The sequence below is a fragment of the Vicugna pacos genome, chromosome 15 (genome assembly GCF_048564905.1).
Source record: "Vicugna pacos chromosome 15, VicPac4, whole genome shotgun sequence".
NCBI lineage: Eukaryota > Metazoa > Chordata > Mammalia > Artiodactyla > Camelidae > Vicugna > Vicugna pacos.
Genome location: NC_133001.1, coordinates 11,230,808 through 11,253,532, shown reverse-complemented (window position 1 = coordinate 11,253,532; position 22,725 = coordinate 11,230,808). Strand labels below are relative to the sequence as shown.

Genomic DNA, 22,725 nt, shown 5'->3' with positions numbered 1-22,725 from the left:
ACGGTCGATGCCAGGAGAGATCACTTAACGCGGCAGATTAGCTGTTAAGATTTCCTGTTTACTTCATCTCCATCCCCCTCCCCCCTCCCTTGGTCCAACCTTACCTCTTAGCCCTAAGGGACACACACACACACACACACATTAAAAAAAAAAAAGGAATATAAAGTAGAGGTACAAACTATAAATCTTAACGTGCTTTAGCACCCCACTAGCTGAAGTTCTTGTTTTAGACACAAGCAAACTGAGACATTGAATGATGGTGACCACTTAGACTCGCGCAGTGTGTCTCCGGGACTCACCTTCCTGCTCTTCTGTGGGAGAGTGGGTCCAGTTACATGAGCCGTATTTCCCCTAGCCCTGTCTTGAGTCATTCTGAACTCAAAAATTAACGCCTCTAGTTAAAACAAGCAAGAAAGCAAACAACAACAACAATCAATCAAACAAACAAACAAACAAAAACCACAAACCAACCCATGGAAACTGGCAAAAGCCATGATCTTGCTTCTACTCCTCAGAACAAATACTACAGCTTTTGAGTCACTAGCTCAAAAGCCCTTTTTTCCCAGATGAAAATATTTACTCATCAGAAGTTTCAAATATGTAGGCTAAACTATGTAGTTCTCACCTTTTCCTGCCTTCTAATACCTCTGCGTGTCTACTGGATATTCTGGAAGGAAACTTAAGCCTCTGTAGTAAACCCATGGCTTTAAATATCTCAGTGTTTAAATAATCAGTCGAGTGTTGGTTTTTAAAACACAATAATTAGGAAGGGATTCACGCTTATGTTTAGCAGCAGTGTGATAGACACTTATCGTTTTTGAAAAACGAGCAAGTTGCGAAGCATACACCTCTCTTCTGACATCGCTCACGATTAGCCCAAATCCAAGGCATTGCTGTGCCCTGCTGGTTGCACAGCCCCATTGCAGGAAAGTGACTCAGAGGTGCAGAGGGTTTGGTGCCAGCCTTCCAAGTTCATTTCTATAACAAACTGACTCTTTGCAATAGTCCCATTAACCTTGCGCGTTCTTAGATGGAAGGCTCACAGGCAGGAAATCACAAATCCCTGTGTCGCTTTTCCAGCGCAGTAGGACTTGTGCTTTCCAAGTGAACGTGATGATACTGTTGCAGAGTGGTAAGTTACTTTTCGAGAGACTGTTTCCTTCCTTCTGAGGGAATTCATCTTCAAACTGCCCCGGAATCAGGGCTTTGTGCCAGGTACCTTGCAGTAACTGAGAGCAGGCAAGGAGGTCTCCAACCTGGTGACTACGCGCTGTTACAGCACCACATCCTCAAGCTTTTCAGCGGCATAGTCAGCTGATAAGGGAGTAGTCAGCCCAGAGGAGGACTGGAGAGAGGTCAGGAACAAGCATTTTTTGATTGCCCACCAAGAGTCTCAGCCTGTGCTTAGCTCTGTTGAAGTTGGATAGAGTACTCCCTGTTTAATTGTCAGAACTGATCTAGGAGTAAGTGTGCTAATTCTACTCCAGGTATATGCCCCTCACCCTGCAGTGCAGATGGAGATCTTGTAACAGAAAAGACAAGACCTGGCTCTATATTGGGTCTATCCCTTTAACTCCACCCTGTGCTCTGTTGTCTGTGCTTGGTCACACTGGTTCTACACCTTTCATAAAAGAAGGCTGCCCTTAGCCTGAAATAGCCACGATAGCCCATTCTCGAGGCTCTGGCCTTTAAAGGTCTAAAACTTCCCCTTTCATATAGAGATAAAAAGTTGAAGAACAAAGAGTAACATTTGTCTCATTGGTGGGTTTATAGGAACATTGTGACCAGAGCTAGATGGACAGCTGCAAGAACAAAGGATTCGGGCACCAAAAATTTGCAACAAACAGCCACACACCCTCCCCTTTTAGTATAAAAGAAGCCTGAATTCTAACTCAGGGGATAGGATTCTTTGGGACACAAATCCACCATTCTCTCGGTCTGCTGACTTTCCGAATGAAGTCGCTATTTCTTGCCCCAACACCTCCTCTCGATTTACTGGCCTGTCGTGTGGCAAGCGGTAGGAGACTGGATTCAGTCAGAGTCTTAGTGGAGCTGATCTGGAGCAGAGGTCCACCTGCTAGCCAGATGTTGCCCAAATTAAAGAAGGCAAATCATGATGATTTTCAATCCCTTTATTAAGAAATATCAAAAGTTGATTACAGTCCCATACACAGTTTTACAAAGTTCACGTGAAGGGGATGTAAGGAGCCATCAGTATGCACATTTGGACACTACAGTCGCTTGCCAGAGAGGTAACCCTGTCGCTTTGGTCACCTTGTTTAACAGTGGTCCACACGGGGCTCTTTCCCACTTCCAGGTCGCTGTACAATACCTTACGTTACTTCAAAGAGTTTTCATAGGTTATAAATACTTCTTAAATATTTGTCCTTTTATCCTGTCATTATCTTTCCCTGAAAAAGCCGAGCTGTTTATAGAAAGCACACTTGAGTCCCTTTGACTGCTTTCTGCATCCCCATTTTCACAAAGCCTGCTTTGAGAGCTGGAAAGCATCACCAGTCACGTGTTACCGTAGCACACTTGGGATGAAACCCATGCACACTGTTTTTTTTTTTTTATTTACTTAACATTTAACAAAAAAGAAGGAATCACTCAACTTGGAAACAAAACACCATGGTCATTCAGTGGCAACGTGAAGTGCCAGACACAGCCTGCCGATTCCGCGGAGCTCCTGGCAGGCAGTCACCGGCAGGACTGAGAACAATTGGAGGCAGGAACACCAACGCGGAATACAGAAAGGGAGCCTCTTGGGCAGGGAACATCACGATCTTTTATGTCAGGGACATTGCATCAGAGGGGAATTACACTTGCAAAATAATCGGGGCTAGTAGGTCATTGGCACCCGAGGGGAGATAGCAACAGTGTGGTATGCCTTGGTGAAGGCATGTGCTGGGTTATCTGAAGGTGGATTTTTGGAGAGATTGTCCAGCAGCATCAGGAAGAACCATCTTCAGAGGAAGGACTCCTTGTTCACCCACATGAGGCTGCGGGTCTCATTGGGTTTGCATTCGTACTCAATGACAGAGAAGGGGCTTCCCCACTGGCAGTGATCTCGCTTGTGGTAGTTGTAGAACTTGACCTGCCACACGGTCTCGAAGGTCCCAATGTCCGTGAACTGAGGGAAGAGAAAGAAACACGCCACATCAAACCCTCATTCTGCCACGAGCAATAGACAAGAGCTACTGTCCGGGAAAGGGGTGTGTAACGAGACGTAATCACCCCAGGCTTGTGTGGTCTGAAAGCTGGGACCTTGATTTTAATGAACGATCTTCCTTTATTACAAGAAATTTTCCTGAAAAGCTGTCTGTAAACCACATTTTTCTCTATAACATATTATTCCCATCGTACACATGGCATTTGCTATCATATTGCCTCGTATAAAAATAACTCCCCTAATTGATCTGTTTCCCAGCTTTGATTTCTGGAAGCTGCTCTTGCAGCCTCAGAGGTTCAGAGCCAGCCACAGAAAGGAAGACTGGGAAGAGCAGACAGGGAATGGTGTGTAATGATTGTCTGCTGGTGTCTATTTCAAAAACCAGCTGTACAAAATAACACATGTGCAACATAACTAAACAGGAGATACAACTGCCCACCATCATTCATTTCAATTCCAGGGAAAACTATTGTACTGGAAACATTTGACTGTGAAAGACCTTACTTTAACTTTCAAGCAGTATCGAGTATTTATAAAGCCAGGAATGCATGTCCATGTCTCAGGCTCCAATAACACATTATCCAAAACCATATTTGAGTGCCTACTGTGTGCCTTCTCCATAGAAAAATTTGTATAAGGCATGATCTTGCTCTCAAGAAGTATGCATTCTACTTCCAGCAGGTAGGCCCTGCAAACACTGCACAGAATTCTCCAGAGCCATGAGCATGCAGTTCTCATGTAGCCGAGAAGAGGTCACAGAATACCCTAGAGGCCACTGGGCAGGGGCTCAAGCGGCCGGCGGGGTAGCCTGACCCTGCTCCCGCCTCCGGGAGCTATTTAGGGGATCTGGCATCAAACAGCATGATGCCTGTCATTATTTTTCTCCTCTGATCCTCCCCTGTCATGGGAGGGGAAAGGGACTGACTTAGCAGGGTTCTTAGACTTGTCAGGAGCCAGAAGATGTGGGGGCGGGGGAAGGGCAGTGAGCAATAGGAGCCTTATGCTTGTGGCGGCTGCAGAAGGGCAATCAGGTGCTTCCCGGAGAGCTTTCCAAGATGCTCTCAAAATTATATCCTGCACCATTGCCTCATCCTGCTAATCTGATCCCCAGACAAGGTCTGGCTTTCCTTTGGGAAATCTGCTTGACTTGAAACACTGGGTGACATACCTAGAGTCCACAAATCTTCTCCCAGGTAAGAAAATGAAGCATCTCTTTTTAGAGTCATGGCTTAAAGACGTGTACATGTACACACAGCTTTATTCACAAAAGCCCCAGACTGGAATCAACCCAAATTTTCATCTTCCACCTGGGGGTAGACAAATTTTGGTCTATCTATAGGATAGCTTTTTACTCAACAATAAAGCAGAGCATACTGATTCGGGCAGCAACAAGGATGGATCTCAAAAACATGTTGAGCAGAAGAATCCAGACCCCAGATGACTCCATTTACACAAAAGTCATATATATATATATATATATATATATATACATATACATATATATATAATTATGTATATGTATAATTTATAGTGATAGAAAATAATCTATGTTGACAGGAGACATCTGTGGTTACCTAGAGCCTGGGGTGGGAGGAGGGGATTGATGATTGAGGAAAATGTGCAAAAGGGAACTTTTTAGGGTGAAACATTGTACATCTTGATTGGGGTTGTTGTTACAAGAGTGTATGTATATGTTTGTCAAAACTCATTGATCAGCGTGCTTAAATGGGTACGTTTTTTATAACACAAAGTTGATTAAAAAATAGATATATTGATTTTTTTTGGCAGGGAAAGGTATGATTAAGTTTATTTGTTTATTTTTGGAGGAGGTACTGGGGAAATATTGATTTTAATGAATTACAAGGAAACAGATATTCTAAACACTGCCAGTGGACACTGAATTATACAGCCTTTTGAAAGGATGATTTGTATCAAGTTAAAGGTATAAATATAATTGGGTCAAGCCATTTCATTTATAATTTATTTTAAGAAATACATAGTGTTTAAAGCAGTGAAAAACTGAACACTAAATTTCCACCTTTATGACATTAATTAATTATGGTATACCTATACAGTAAAATAGTATGTAGCAATTCTAAATGTAAATATTTAATAAACATATTCTACTGTTCTATATTGTTACCTGAACTGAGCAGAGTACCAACAAGAATATCTAGTATTAATTCCATTAAAATTATACATGTTAATGCTGATGGAATAAGTTTTTATTTTCTTCTGTGTACTTATTTGTATTTTCAAAATTTAATAATCTAATTTTACTTTTATAGCCAGAAAAAAATGTTAAGCCAAACTGTTAAGTATTTACAAGTATGACCAAATGGTTAATATCCTTAACATAAGATGTTATATGAATTAATTAATAAGAACTACTAAGACTATTTGGATAAAACTGGAACACAATTCATTAAAAAAATGGCTAACATCGGAAAAATATTCAAATGTAATATTATTAGTAATTAAAGAAATGCAAACTTTATAGAGATATTATTTACCGATCAACTTAGCAAACATTTCTAAATGCTGGAAACAATGTTAGCATCCAACTTGATGAAATTATTATGAAAATGGTGGCTTATCTGTATAATGAATTTATATAACCATTAAACAGGAATTTAGGGTTTATATAACCATTAAACAGGAGTTTTAGGAATTCTGATGAGAGAAAATGATTAGGACAATGTTAAAAAGAAAAAGATGAATTAAAATATTTATATACATTATGTGCTCAAATATACAAAATAAGATGTATAGAGAAAAGAAAATGAAAAAAATTAACAATAGATCTCTAAGTAAAGAAATAGAATGCTCTCTTATCTTTTCTACTTAGATTTTCTGCAATAAACATTTACTTTTATCATCAGAAAGAATATTTCGATGGTGAAATGGATTTGTCATCCCTGAAATCTTAACATACATACCCCTCAAACCCTAGGGATTTTATAAATTCTATTAAGGATACACATATGCTAATGAAAATATTACAACTTTGTTTACAATAGGGTAAGGGTGGTAAGAATAAACTGAAATCTCATTTTACAAATCACCAAGATGAGTTCTTATTATTTTCGATTAGCACAAGACATTGTACATTTTAAGTGCAATTGAATTAAATAAAGTTATAGAAATATTCTACAAGCACCGGCTAATCTTTGGAGGGAGTAGCTTGAAACCCGGCTGGGTAAGTGGGAGAAACAATGCTGAGGCCTTTTTTGAAACAGATATAAATAAAGTTGGTCATCAAGCAAACAAACAAACAAACAAACATACAAAGATGATTTTGACCAGAGGCAAGGAAAAAACAAAACAAAACAAAAAAACAAAAAAACAAAAACCCAAACCCGAAACCCTTAAGGCGCTGCACTTACATTTGAATAACCTTAAAACTAAGGAAGCTTCAATCTGACAGTTCTCAGGAACACAGGAGGCCAAAATCAGGTCTGTGACGGCAAGTCACAGCTAAGACGTGGGACATCTAAGTGCTTTTACTTTGTTTCTCTTTTATTAATGTTGGACCCAAGGTCATGTTATAGTAAAATTAACTGCTGCGAATTAGGCATATATTTCCCTCTCTCCCACACATTAGTTGTTTCAACTTCCTATTAGCCTTCTTCTGACTCTTTCTTCTGGAGCTCTATTTCCTGGGCATCTCACTACCTAGCTCAGGACTTCTGCTCGGGCTGAGAACAGACGGGGTCTCCAAAGCTGGCATTTCCTTTGAAGAACAGAAGCAACACACAGCTCTCTCCTCCCTCCCACCCCATCTGTGCCTTCCAAGGGAAAATTACCCAGGCAGGCTCCTTGGGTGATGCAATTATACATAGTATAATTCTGTGCATTTAAAACTCATTTTTTTAAAAAAAAAAAATACAATTACTTCCACACATGTCATTCCACATTGGTCTTGTGACTGGTTTTAACATCTCCATTTTATGGATGTGAGAACTGAGATTCAGAGAGGTTAAGTGACTCACTCTAGGTCTGGACTGTGTTTCCAGCTAATGATAGGGGCAGATCAGGAACCCAGGTTTCCTAATTCCTATCTAGAAACTAGAATCAATGTGCTAAACTGTTTTTTTAAGCAAATGAGCTAAGAGTTGTTGAATGGTTCTTCCTTTTTCTCCCAGAGTGAGAACATATATGGACTGTCATGTGTAGAATGTTTTCGTATAGCACTATGGACTGAATATTTGTATCTCCCCCAAATTCATATGTTGAAGCCTAAAGCCCCAATGTGATGGCATTCAGAAGTGGGGCCTTCCAGAAGTAATTAAAGCATGAGGGTGGAACCCACAGGAATGGGATTAGTGCCCTTAAGAAAACAGTCACAGGAGAATGATGATCTCTCTCTTTCTGTCTCTGTCTCTCTGTCTCTCTCTTTTCCTTCATGTGAGAACACAGCAAGAAAGCAGCTGTCCGTGAATTAGGAAGAGCACTCACACCAGACACCAGGTCTGCTGGCACCTTGATCTTGGACATCCAGTGTCCAGAACTGGGAGAAATAAATATCTGTGTGTAAGCCACCTCGTCTATTGAATTCTGAATCTGACCCACTCTACTAGACAGCTGGACATTTCATTTGTCTTAGTGTTCTTCCAAGTTGCAAGCCTTGGGACGTCTTTTACTTCACAATGTGAAAGAGAACCTCTCAGATTGCAAGGAGAGGAGACTCATCTGTTGTCCTCAGCAACAAACAAGGAGTCGGAAGAGCTGGTTTTAAGCAATTTCTGTGGTGGTCTTACAATCAGAGGGTATAGAATCCCCAGAGCCCTTCTGTCCACTCCCCCTGCCACCTAACACCACTGGAGACATGAAATTCACCGAGAATAAGAAATCCATCAACTTAGGAGCACAGAACAAGCTTATTATATTGATAGAAACATGATGTTACTTCATTAGTAAACGAATTTGCAGTGTAAATAGGCATCTGTGACTTTAAGTGTGGTGTGACTTACCAATTCCTACTGGGTTCCAAGCCCCTCTATTCCTGTACTGCTTGAAGCTTTACTAGTAAATGTTTTCCATTTCTCTTAGCTGAATAGATAGGACTAAAAGTTCTGGGTCTTACAAAGTATGCTTAACTTTATAAGAAACTGTCAAATTTTTCCCACATGATCGCACCATTTTACACTCATACCAGCAATATGAGAGTCTCAGTTGTCCTACACCCTTTCCAAAAGTTGGCATTCCCAGTCCTTTTCATTCTAGCCAGCCTAGTTGTAAGAAGAAGAAAGGCAATAAAGAGTAGAAATCAAGGAAATAGAAGAAGGAAAAACCATAAAGAAGAATCGATCAAACTAAAGTCTGTTCTTTTTTAAAAAGTCTTTGTAATTGATAAACCCCTGCAAAACTGAGCAGGAAAAAGAAAACAAATGACCAGTATCAGGAATGAGAGAGATGCCATCACTATAGATTCTATATTAGGAACAATGTGGGATTCTCAGGTTAAGAACAACTGATACATTTAAAGAAATGGACACATTCTTTAAAAGACACAAGCTATCACTAGACCTCTGACTACCAAAGACATCAAATTTGTAGTTAAAAAATCTTCCCAGAAAGGAAAATTTCAGGCCCAAGTGGCTGCACTGATAAATTCATATATTTAAGGGAAAAAATACCAATTCTATGTAACAGAGGAGGGAACATTTCTCAGTTCATTTTGTGAAGCCATTGTTACCTTAATACCAAAACCTGACAAAGATACTACGAGGAAAGGAAAATTACAGACAAAAATTCCTCATGGATTTATGCATAAAATTTGCTTATAATTTTATTTGCTTGATATATTAGTTAAGTCAAATCCAGCAATACATAATAAGGATGTTACATCGGGACCAAGAGAGGTTTACCCTTAGAACTCAAGGATGGTTTAATATTTGAAAATTCATGTAATTCACCATATTAACAAAATAAAGTAAAAAAACACCATGCAGTTATATCCATAGATGCAGAAAGAGCATTTGGCAATTCAATTTCCATCCATAATAAAAACTCTTAGAGAACTAGGAATAGAGGGTAAGTTCTTCAAATTGATTAAGGGGCACCAATAAACAACCTATTGCTAACATCACCGTCAATGGTAAGAGACTGAGTCCTTTCTCTATAAGGTTGAAATAAGGCAAGGATTAGAAGCTCTTACTACTTTTGTTCAGCATCATATTAGAGGTCCCCGCCAGTACCTTAAGGCAAGAGGGGAAAGAAGGGAAGAAAACCTTTCTATTCACAGGTGAACAACTGTTGGCAAAAATACTAAGCAATCTAACAAAAAGCTACTAGGATTAACGAGTGAATTTAACAAGTTTGCAGGATCCAAAATCAATGTATAAAAATCACTATGTTTCATAAAGAAATATACTAGCACTGAACAAGTAAAACTATTTTTTAATATTTCACCAATTTTGCAGGTGAAATTGGCATTTCATTATCTGTGTATATATATATTTTACAAATAGTGAAATTAAACCATTTTATATACTTCTTGATCATTTACATTTCTTCTATGTTTTTGCTTATTTTTCTATTTCCCACATCCTATAGTTATTTTTTTCTTACCGGTTTCTAAGAATTCTTTTGTTTTTTCATTGGAAAAAGATTTTATTTCACCATAAAAATGCAAACTGGGATAAACACCATCTCTCCTGACGCAGACGTTACAGCTATTTTTAAGGATTTCTGAGCTTTGCTTGGAGAAGCCGATTATGAAATTTAGCAAGTTTGCAGCCTTAAGTTAAAGATCTTGCCAAGTGACTAGGAAGAAATGACATGAGAGAAGCTTTTTATATTTGGGAGTCATGTGTAAGGCTACCTCTCTCCGCACACACAGCCACACAACAAGCTTAGGCACCTCCCTGCCTTATTCCTCCAAACTCCCACCCTCTCTCACCGAAGAGGAGCAACAATGGGAATGTCAGGATAAATACCATGATTCAGACAGAATCTCTACCCGGGCTCTCTCCTTGGAGGGACAGAGTGGAGAATTAGTCACATTAAAATACAAACCAGCATTGCTGTTTGAAGTGGGAGTGGAGAGCTTTTAGAGCTGGGTATCGCTTATTAACTCCCTGTACCAGGGGCTCTGGGAATATTTGAATAAAGAGATTACTTCCATTAATCTAAATCAGATGGCATTTGACTATTTGCTGAGTTTGGCTTCAGTGAGCAGTACAGGGCTGGGGACAGGTACTAAGGCACCAGCAGGGTCTGCAGGGGCAGTGGCAAATCGAGGCGACATAGCGTAACAATCTACGTTGCAAATTAGTTTTTCATCCATTGTCATTTGCCTTTTAATTTAAAGTGGCTTTTAAGGAAAATTTAACTTTGTTTGCAGTGTTTAACAGGAATTTTACATTGTATGTAATCAAAGTTTTTCATTTTTACCTCTGGATTATTTGAATTTCTTTTAGGTTTAGATTAATTCTTTCCATTTTTATTTTTTTTTAAAGTTGACTTTTTATGGATAATCCCATGAGCCATCTGGAATATTTTTTGAAGTATGGTATCAGGAAAGAACAACAGTGATGTTTTCCCCCAAACAGCCAATTATCTCAGCATCATTTATCCAATGATCTAAAAAATCTGAAAAGCTACTTTGAGGCAACTTTACATGCATAAGAAGGTGCTTTGGTATATCTTTAATTCAGCTTCCCTCGCTGGATTCGACTACTTGATTAATCGGATATACTTGGACATTGCCAGACTTCCTTAAGACCTGTGAAAGTGGTTGTGCCTGTCATTTATGATACTTAAGCCTGACAAAAGTCATAAAATAGTGTTAAAGCATATGTCAGACTTTCATCACTGGCATGAAATTTTCACTTAAAATTCGAGCTGCTGACTTGATCAGGAAACCTTTTCTAATTTCACTGAATAATAATTCTAACTTCAATTGTCATAGAGTCAGCCTATTGCAGATAAAACACGAATGCATGGCCAATGTGCAAACCAAAAACTGTGTAATCACTGCTGAAACACTCAACTGTCAATCACCTGCTTCTTCTAGAGTGAAAATTACATTTAAGAACCCGGGCTCTACTGCTGGGACTCATAAAATGCTAAATACCATCTTAAATCTTTTGTAAAGTGATGTACAGTGTAAACATACAAATCAAGTTTGAATCAGAGGAAAGTTAAGTCACATAAAAAGTGAAATTATGGGAAAATCAAAACAGACTGTCAACTCTATGGAAAAATAACCGTCTTCATTTTAAAAGAAGAAATCATAGCAGAAAATGAAAAATTTAAATGTAATTATGTTCCTATACAATGGAAAATAAAATAGCAGTAGTGAGAGAAATATGACAGATATGACAGACTTTTTTTTATCTTTGTGAGGAGTCTGATTTTTAAAAAAATAACAATTTCCAATAGAAGTACTGACAAAACAAAATTAACATGTGAAAATGTTCATTCTTGTGATAGTGAAAAATAAACTAGAAAGTATTATTTTTAAAGTAATTCCCAATGAAGTCATAATTATAACAAAGCCAGTAAATTTCTTTATTACTAGTAACAGTAAAATGATATGTACAACTTAAAAAGAAATGACCCTAGTGGGAATAGCCATAAAGATTCAGTTCTTTTGAGCAAATATTTTTATGCAGATTGAGGTAGATATATGCACAAAATTATTCATTACAGCACTTTTTTTTGATGGGACAACCAGCATATCTAATATCTGGAGAGTAGTCTTATCATTGTGATATATTTGATAGTGATACATCATTACGATATGATAGAGTTTTATGTTACCATTAAAATTATAACAATGAATATGTAGAAACTTGGACAAAATATGTATTAAAAATGATGCAATTGTAAAATGTATATATATATGTGGAGGATAATCTGAAAATGAACCAAATCAAAACACAGGGATTACTGGTGCTTTAAAAATCTGCTCACATTTCTGAACTTGGTTATTTCACAGTTAAAAAAAAAAAGTCATGCAAATCCCTTAAGATGCTGGGGTGCATTCCTACCCTCCTCTCTGTGCCTGCGCCCAACCAAAAAAAGATTCCTACATGGATTTGTTGGCCTTCAGTCTTATTTGGTGTGATCCTAAATGACAGTATTTGACAATGTGACTTTCTTCAGCAAATAAGTAGTATCACGCCCCTAAAGGTAAGTTTGTAATCTGCATATCCTGCTAGAGCTGGAAGTGGTCTTGGTGATCAGATAGTGAAAGTCACTTATGCTGCACTGAAGAAACAGGCGCTTTGAGTTAAGGTTTGCCTGGGATCTCAGTTAATTACACGGGTCGGAGGCATCCCGATCTCTTCCTAGCTTTCAGTTCTGATTCTGACATTCTTGGTGCTTTCTCGGGCACCCACACCACTGATGTTTCCCTTTACGGGGTATGCGAACTCAATAATCCAGAAACTTGCTGCTTAATTGATTGCATTTCCCTGGATGTGTCAAGGTTTCCACGTTGTCTCTGAGAGCATGGAATATCTATCCTTTAAAAACTTAAGTTTGGAATACTGGTAATTTAAAAGTGGCACAGGGTAACGATGAAGGCTGGCTGAAAGCTTCACCATTCACCACTAGGATGAACATCCGAGTTTACATCAGAGCTGCCGACTTGATCAAAAAAGCTTCTCTGATTTCAACTGTTTTCCTTAGAAACAGCTATTACAGATAAGATACAAACAATGCTCAAACCAAAAGTGTGTGATCACTGTTGGAACAATCAACTCTCAGTCGTCTGCTTCTTCTGGAGTGGAAATTATACGTAAGAATCTGGGCTTTCCTGCTGGGACTCAGGATACGTGAGTTACAGTGTAGCGAATCTTTTCCCTACTATATAATCCCAAAGCATCTAGCAATTTAAAGGCTCTCCAACCTTTCTGCAGGTGCCTGGCTGCTAGCAATCTAGACTTAGGGTGAGTAATAAAAACTTTCTTTACATGACTAAGTCTAATCATTCTCACATTAAAAAACAAAATGAAACCAAACCTATGCTTCAACCCCATTCAAAATAATGTAGAAGTTCTCACATTACAGATCCAAGTAAGAAGTCTTTAATCAAGCCCTTTCTAAATTGTTTGAGTTAATCTTCCTCCCTAGTGTTCTGTTTATACCTCTAGCAAAAGAAGTATGACTCCACCCTTCTAAGACCGGAAAAAGTTATGGTTCTGGTCCCCTCAAGGCCATACTGGCTCCAGGCAGAAGGTAAGGAGGTCTCGTCTCCTGTTCTGTGAGCACTTAGAAGAGAGGGGGCATTCATTTATGGTGGCCATCTCTGCACCTGACCCAGAGCTCTGCACAAGTTCAGAGAAAGAATGAACAACTTAAGTGAATTAGCTCATTGGCTCTCTGGGCGCTCATTAAAATTCTGATAACTTCAGTATTTGCAGTTCTGTGTTAATATTTCCTTTCAACTCTAATTACATATGCTATTCTTGATATGCTAGAACGGAAGGGCACTTTGATATAAAAGAGATTTATTTTTATTCACCAGCCCTTTGTTGGATATGTGATTTGCAAATATTTTCCTAGAAGTTTGAAAATACATTTTAAAATGTGTTTCTGTAGACATGGATGGTTTCCTCAGAAAAACAACTGAAATGGACTCAATAAAATCTTCAAAGACCCCCAAAGGCGAAAGTTATGGATGAAGTTGAAAATTGGAGATACTCCCTCCAAATATCTTTATTTTGGATCCTGACTTTTATGGGGAAATTCTGTCCGACTTTTGAGTTAACAGCTAAGTCCTATGCTAGGTAAATTGTTTCAGAGCACAAACTATGAAAATGTGCCCAATTCATTTCTCAAAGTTATTAAACTTAACAGAAAATTTTAGATTGTGAAGACTTCTTATTTGTCCTTTGCCCATCTCTCCTTCCAATCTGCATAATGTTAATAGACTGACTTTAACAACATGCAAATCTTATCACATTACCAGAAACCAGAAGTCCTACACTGAAATGTCTTTAAAAGAGGGGGGTGGGGTGGGTAATGGTGGAGTGGAGTCACTGGGTGAAACTTACATAGAGAATTATAATATCTGATAAAATAGAAACAAAAACTATTTGAAGCCTTTAAAAAAGCAACTAAAAGCAAGGCAGAAACCAGAGTGTTACCCTTGAAAGGCCTCAACTACAAAAGTTAAGAATTATCTTTGTGGCTTTTTTGCCTCAAGATACTCCCCAGTTCCTGGAAGTTCAGACAGAAGAAAACAGCAGCTTTATCTGCTAAAAGTGGCAGAAGATAGTGTTCAGGGCCAGCAGAGTAGCTGGCAATTTAGGGAGAAAATCCTGGAAGCAAGAGAGCTGCAAAAAAAGAGGTGAGATCCCAAATCTGACTATAACTCTGCCATAATTCTTGGCTAACTGCATGTATGGGCTGGTGGGAGAAGGCTTTTCCGAGCAGAGAAATCAGTGAAAAGTCTACTCCTGAAAGAGAGAATTATGCTGAATAAGATTTGTAGGTTCACTGTCTTTTCCCTTTCCTTTTCTTTCTTTTTTTTCCCTTCTTTTTTTGGATTGATACATTCCCAAATCCAAGAAGTTGGAGCCTTACTGGCTTGAATCGTCAAAGCAAAGGGCTCAGGACTGGCAAAGCAGCTGGAAATATAGAGGGACCTCAGGGTGGATGGATCACAAAAGCTCAGTATAAATTGTCCAACTTCTTGGCTGACTGCTAAACTCCACTGGCATAAGGGGACCAGGCTAAAAAGCAGAAATTGAAAGTCGAAAAGAAATTAGCAAAGGTATCAGCTGTTGGAAAGACAGGATTTGTAGTCTGAGTCCAGCAATGTTACTGAATGCTAGAATTTAAAAAGAGAATAATCCTCGTAAGACTAAAAGAAACTAGAATCAATACTATGTTATCTACAATGTTGAGTTTCTAATCAAATATTACCAAACTTGTAATAAAACAGGAAAGTGTGACCCACATTCAGGAAAAAAGTCATTCTATGGCAACTTACTCTAAATAGGGCTAGATGCTGAAATTTATCAGACGACTATTTCAAACCAGCCTTTACAAATATACTTGAAGAAGTAAAGGACACATGGTGTCAATGAGTGAGTATTTAAGAAGAACATCTCAAGGAAGCTATAAAAAATACAAATAAAAATCCTAGGGCTGAAAAATACAGTGATAGAAAAAAATTCAAAAAATAAGCACAAGAGTAGACTGGAAATGGTGGAAGACAAAATTAGTGAGCTTGAGTATATCTCAATAGAAATTATCTAATTTGAAGAACCGCAAAAGAAAATCAAACAGGACCATAAAGACCTGCGGGATAATACCAAGCTGTCCAATGTGTGTGATGCTGCAGTACTACAAGAGAAGGAGAGAATAAAGTTGAAAAGAAATTTGAAACAAAATAATATTAAAAACAACCCAAATTCAGTAAGAACATTAATTTATAGATTCAAGAAATTCAATGGGCCCAAGCAGAAAAGATTCAAAGAAATGCACACTTGGGTGCATAAAGTCAAACTATTGAAAACCAGAACTGTACCATATACAAACGGGACATTTAACTCGTGCGCACGCGCGCACACGCGTGTGTGTGTGTGTGTGTGTGTGTGTGTGTGTGTGTGTGTGTGTAACCTCAATTAAAATATCTTAAGAAAATAAAGAATTAAGATAGGACCAGAAATCCATGAAACAGAAAAATAGGTCAGTGAAGCATATGAAAACAAAGCTAGGTTTTTGAAAAATCAATAGAATTGATAAATCTCTAGCTAGATCAGTTGGGGGGAAAAGGAAAATTATGAATATCAAGAATGAAAGAGTGACAAGTTTCTACTGATGGCACAGGGAACTATGTTCAGTATCTTGTAATAACCTTTAATGAAAAAGAACATGAAAATGAATATATATATATATACATATACACACACACACATGGCTGGGACATTGTGCTGTACACCAGAAATTGACACATTGTAATTGACTGTACTTCAATTAAAAAAGAAAGGAAGAAAAAATAAAAGAAGATAATCACCCAGAGGAAATATACAACCTTAGGTTAAGAGAGCTAACTTAGGAAATGTTGATTCCTATAAAAGATTTAACTTCTTAGGTACTTTTTCCTTAGATTGTGTGGCATAGTATATTTAAAAAATACAACTATTTACAATTTACTTCTGTATAATGTATATCATCATTTAAACCTTTAGTAAAATATTAAACACTGGAAAAAAAGAATGAAAGAGTGGACATCATTAGAGAGCCTAAGATAGCATAGGATGGTGGAGGATTATTGCCAACAATTTTGTACCAACAAATTTGACAGTTTAATTGAAATAAATAAATGATATCAAAGACAAATTACAAAAATTAACTCAAGAAATAAAACCTGAATAGCCCAATATCAATCAAGGAAATTGAATTTGTGATTAAAAACTTTTATACAAAGTAAAATGCATACCTTTATTGGTGAATTCTATCCAATATTAAAGAAGAATAATGTTAATTCTATACAAACTCTTCCAGAAGACAGAAGAGTGAACAACTTTGCAAATCACTTTACGCAGCTAGCATTATTATTCAGATACCAAAACTAGACAAAGGCATTGCAAGAAAAGAAAACCACAGACCATTATTCCTAGGAAAACAGATGTAAAATCCTCAATGAAATGTTTATCAATCAAATCCAGTCATATATACAGAGAACATACCATGACCAAGTGGCATTTATCCCAGTAATTCAAAGCTGTTTTAACACAAAAGAACAATATAATCTACTACAGAATGAAGAAGACATCACATGAGCTTCTTAAAAGATAAATAAAAAATATTTGAAAACATTTTATGACACATTCATGTTTTTTCTTAAAAACTCTCAGTAAACTCTCAGTAAATTAGGGATAGAAGGGAACTTCCTTAATCTGATAAAAGGCATTTATGAAAAAAACCTACAGCTAGTTAGTGTTGAAAAACTGAATGCTTTCTCCTTAAGACTGAGGGACAAGGATGTCCATTCTCATTTCTATTTAGCATCAAACTGGAGGTCCTAGCCATTGCCATGGGGACAGAAATAAAAGGAATATGGATTGGAAAGGAAGAAGAAAAAATTTTTATTTGCAGATGACATTATATTATACATAGGAAATCTTAGGGATTCTATAAAAAAAAAAAACCCCAAAAACCTATTAGGACTAATGAGTGGGATTACCAAGGCCTCAGGCTTCAAGATGAATATAGGACAAAAAAATCAATTTTATTTCTATGTTCTAGTGATAAAAACCACCATTTATAGTAGCATTCAAATGTGAAATATTTAGTGATAAATTTAACAAAATATGTATAAAGTCTATACAGGGCACACTATAATACATTATAGGGAGAAATTAAAGAAGACCTAAATAGGGAGATATACCATATTCATGTATCAAAAGACTTAATATTAAAGTGTCAAATCTCTCCAAATTGACCTATACATTTAACACAAAACCATTTAATATTCCAATTTTTGGAGAAATCCACAAGCTCATTCTAAAATCTATATAACAGTGCAAAGAACAGCCAAAATCACTTTGAATAAACACAACTGGAAGATTTAGGCTGACTGAAAGACCACAATATAGATCATGAAATAATATTGGCTCTTCCAATTAAAATTAAATTAAATTAAAAAATTAATTAAAATTAAAAACTAAAAAATTATTTTTTTCCAAATTAAAAAAATTGATATATTATTAAGTATTTAAAGCAACTAGAATTCTCATACATTGCTGGTAGAAATATGCAATAGTACAATGGTCTGGATATTTCTTATGTGGTCAAACACATGCTTACAATGTGACTTGTCAAATCTCCTCGTAGGTATTTACTCAAGAGAACTGAGAACATATTCACACTAAGACTCTTACTCAAATATTCATAGCAACTTTATTCATAACACCAAAAGCTGAAAACCTCCCAGATGTTCATTTATTGTTGAAGGGATAATTAAACTGTAGTATATCCATACAATGGTATATACTACTCAGTGATCAAAGGACTTAACTATTTATACAGGCAACAACATGGACAAGTCTCAAGAACATTACGCTAAGTGAAAGAACTCTAGAATAGTTAAAACTAAGTCACTGAGACAAAAAGCTCAGAGTGGGCTAGAATTTGGGGCATCAGTTACAAACAGTAATTTTTTTGGGTGACATAAATGTTCTATGTTTTTATTGGGGTAGTGATTATGTAGTAGTCAAAAGCTATGTAACTGTACACTTTAAATTGGTGCGTTTATGTATTTACATGCAGTTTGTATGTAAATTGCATATCGAGGTTGACTTACAAAACTTCAATGAATTCCTAGAGGCAATAGTATAAACCCAATAAGGGAGGAAGGTACTGTAATATCTAACTCCTACTTACCTCTTCAGCTTAATCTTGAGCCAGTCTCTGCCTCACTTTCTACTCCAGCCATATTGGGCTTCTCTCATTCATTGGAACATGTGATGCTCTCCCCCATCTCTTGACCTTTGTAGCTCCTCTTTCCTCTAGTGGTCCCTCTTCCCTCAACGTATTCTTTAGTTCTTTCTTAAGAAAGCAATCCCTAAAATCTTGGACTAGGATAAGACTTCTGGTATATGCTCCACTCACCACTACTTTTTCAGTATATTTTATATAATAATAATTATTTACTTTATTATTGACACTCATGTATACAGTATGTTTTCCTCCTTTAGAAGCCTCATGAAGCCAAGGATGTCTGTTTTGTTTACCACTCTTCTCCCAGTACCTGATATATAGGAGATCCTTATATATTTGCAGACAAATCAAGCAAATAAAAAATCAATAAAATGAGAATTTAAAAACCCTTAATGAAATATTAGCATATTGCATGTAGCAATATATTAAAAATGATTAATGACATTAAGTAGGATTTATTTTACATAATAAATGAAGTTAAGCATTTCAAAGTATGTTATATAATTATTCCATTAACATATCAAAAGAGAGAAAGTATCTCCAGAGATGGGAAAAGGAACTAGATGAAATTCAATCTCCCGGTTAATTGACTGTGCTGGGATATTATGAACAAGTATATTCTGATACAAAACCATGAATTGAAATAATGTTTCATAATTTCACAATATTTCATTTTAGACCTTTTCTTAAGGGGAGATAGTGATTATCTTCTTTTCCATGGTTTCCATTTGCCTTGGTACCACATTCCAGCACCCCCAAGCAGTCCTTACCGGCATGGTGATCTGGATGGGCTGCCGTTCTCCACTCTTGGTTGGGGCCACACCTTCTGTGTCGTATGTGCCTGTATATACAATTCTGTCCCCATCAGGTTCTTTAGACTTCAGCTCCAGTGGGACAACCACACCACCAATGGAAATATTCCTGCAATGGACTCGAGTTGATCATATATAGTAGGAATTGGCTTAGGCACCCTGTCCTGGTCTGGACCACAACCCTAGGCAGAAACTCTACAGGCTGTGACTGAAGGAAACACTGTGATATGGTAGAAAGTTCTGAAAGTTTAGGAGGCTTGAGTTCCCAACTAAGCAGTCATGTGACCCTAGACCAACTATTCAATTTCTCTGGACTGACATCAGTTTTCTCATCCAGAATACTTGTACAAGGCTGAGTCAGACTCTGTCAGTGGTCTTCCTCTTCAGTTTCTCATCTGTGGCGCTGTTAAAAACTTACTACACCCAGCCTATCTCAAACCCCAGAGATTAGGATTCAGTTGATCTGGTGTGGTTTGGGCACTGGTAAATATATTTTAAGATTGCCTAGGAGATTCCAATGTGCAGGTAGGGTTTAGAAACACTAAACTAGTTCTCTAATGATTTTTTTTCTGTTCCAACAATCAGGGGTCCCATGATTCAAGCCACATGCCAAAAATTCTCACTGGCATCACTTCTTTGTGTTAGAATAGTCGTTCTTAAAGTGTCATCCCTGGACCCGCAGAATCACTATCACCTACCAACCTGCTAGAAAGCAAATTCTTACGCTTCACTCTAGAAACTAGAGTGAAGTAGCAGTAACTTCACTGTAGTAAACCAGGAACTCTAGGATGGGTCTCAGCCACCTGTGTTTTACTAAAGCCCTCTAGGTGATTCTGACATACATTCAAGTTGGAGAACCACTAGGTTAAGGCATTGAAAAACCTTGATAAAATTAAAGCATAACAAGAAAAAAAAAAGTCATATCATGAACACAAATTGGTTTTTAGATTAGCTTGAAAAATAGAGAACTACCCTAAAGGAAATAGAACAGATGACTTGGGAGAAGGGTTTGCCAGGAAAGAAGGGAAGGGAGAAGCCTAGATCATATCCAGTTGCATAGAACCCTAGGAAATAACATGGATAATAGGTGCATGGAGCTGTCAGAGATGCTGACAAGTAAATGGACCAGGAGAACCTGCAACAGCCTAGGTTTGCTTCTAGGTCCTTGAGTTTGGGCCTGGAACCTAGAAGGCCAGCACAAATTCCTTGGATTAATGACTACTGCTGGGCAGAAGCTATAAAAGGTGTCTGGTGGATTCAAAGCCTTCTCCATTGCAACTCCCAAGCTCAGCAAATGGTAGATACAATACATGGTGGTTTATTTCCTCTTTCCACACTAGACTTCACACCAGGCTGAGGTGGAAGCTGGGAGGTAAAGGACTCCACCTCTGGAAACTTCCCCATAAGCTACTGCACGCTTCCACACTGACTTTCCAGCCAGAGGGCTGCTGGGTGCATCAAACCGTGGTAGCAGAGAAGAGATAATCCTTGCCACCAATAAATTAAAAAAAAATCCTTTTGTTGTAAAGATGTTGCTAATCGCGGGCACCATCACCAGGCGGAACAGGAGAAAACGAAAAACACCAGGCAAGGGAAACCGTGAAACTAGGCCCAAGCAGAGGAGGCTGCCTTCTGTCTTGTGACTACTCTTCCAGCCGCGGGGTCACAGCCACGTTAGGGGCAGATGGAGAAGGGGGGAGCATCCCTCAGGGAGCCCCAGTAACCACCCCACTCCACCTTTACACCTCATCCCTCAGCCCTTCTCCCTCCTTCACCCTCGTGGGCAGAACCGGGCGAGAGGCCGGGACTTGGGAGAGGAGGACCGGGACTGCAGTAGGTGAAGCCCGCGGCGAGCTTCTCCCCTTCGCCCTACCCCGGCCTCCCGGGGTCCACGCTGATGGCTGAACAGAAAGGATGAAAAATTTACAATTAAAGCAAAAACCCCCCGACTCCCTGGTTTCTTGTCGCTGATTTAAACATCCCACCCCGCGATGGGTGGAGGGAAGAGAGAAAAGAGGATAGAGAAGCGTAAGGCTGAATGGGGTCCAAGGGAGCAAGGAGCTGACCTCATCCCCCTACCCCGCCCGGGCCTGCTGGGCGCGAGGCAAGGGGCGCCCGTGAGAGGCTCCGGCTGTCCCGGGGGCCTCGATCCACCCCGCGTGCCCCAGGCGGGGCCGGTGTGCCGCGGCGCGCGCCCGCACTCACTCGACCTGCAGCGTGGTGGGCTTAATCTTCACCTCCACCTTGTAGGAGGACCCCGTGAGCAGCTTGATGGTGCGGTTCTGGCCGAAGCGCTGCCCGTCCACCTTGTAGAAGACCGGGCCGTCGTTGGGCTGGATGCGCAGCGCGATGGAGAGGCGCACGAGGCCCGGCAGGTCCCCCATGGCTGAGCGCGGGCGGGCGCGGCGGCTCCGGGGGGTGAGGACGGCGCGGGCTGCGATCGAGCGGCTGGAGCGCGGTGGGCGGAGAGGAAGAGCGGGGAGGGAGAGGGAGGTGGCGGAGCGGAGGCTGCCGCTAGGAGCCCGCGCTGTCGCCGCGGCCAGCCCCGGCTTCCGAGGAGCAGCTCCCGAGGCCGCAGGCCCCCGCCCCCCTTAGCGAGGACGTGCGCTCCAGAGACAGCTCCGAGGTCCCGAGCGGCCCCATCCCCCTGTTTCCGTGCCGCTCCCTCCGCGAACCAGGGGGCTCGCTCCGGCCCTCAGGCCGCGGGCAGATCAGCGCTGCTGGGGGCGAGAGAGTTAATCCAGTTTACGCAGCGCAATCCCCTTCAGCGGGGGAAGAGGACATTTAGGCTCCTCCTAGAGCGGCGCGGGGCGGGCGGAGGAGAGGATGGGGGCGGGGGGGGGAGAGGGTAGGTCCTGGAGTTAAGCCGCACACGCCAACCAGCGAGACCTCGGAATCTGGACACCACCCCGATCGAGCCCCAGCCAGGCGGGAGGAGACCGAGAGGCGAACGGGAGACGGGAAGCAGGGCAGGAAACCGCTAGCCAGTGTTTTTAATTTCAGGAAATTCATCTTTCCAAAGCTTAGGGGAAATGGCTGAGGGAAGGCGCAATTCCATCTAATGTGGACTGCGAGCCATACTGGATTAGGAATGTGCACGAGAAAAAGGAAAATAACCAATATGTATTTAAGGAGCTACACCTTCTTGTGAGTGTGTATTTCCATTATACATAAGCTTGTTTCAAGAATGACACGGTGTAAAGTATCACGTATGTTTACACAGATCTTGTAGGATGAAGTATTAACCCTGTAAAAGGCAACTGGCATGGGTCTAAGGCGTAGCTGCTTATCGTGGCCAAGAGGAGGGATCGGTCGAAAGATTATTGGCAGGGC

General features: G+C 39.5%; 1 protein-coding gene across 1 annotated transcript; it reads right to left on the bottom strand.

The window, feature by feature from the left end:
• Positions 1-2,117: 2,117 nt before the first annotated feature.
• Positions 2,118-22,160, bottom strand: CNRIP1 (cannabinoid receptor interacting protein 1). The gene is made up of 3 exons (XM_031675647.2): positions 21,598-22,160; positions 19,351-19,501; positions 2,118-3,133 (listed from the first exon to the last, which is right to left on the bottom strand). Exons 1-3 carry the CDS (start codon positions 21,774-21,776, stop codon positions 2,969-2,971), a joined length of 495 nt encoding a protein of 164 aa, XP_031531507.1. The 5' UTR covers positions 21,777-22,160; the 3' UTR covers positions 2,118-2,968.
• Between the last annotated feature and the right edge of the window lie 565 nt (positions 22,161-22,725).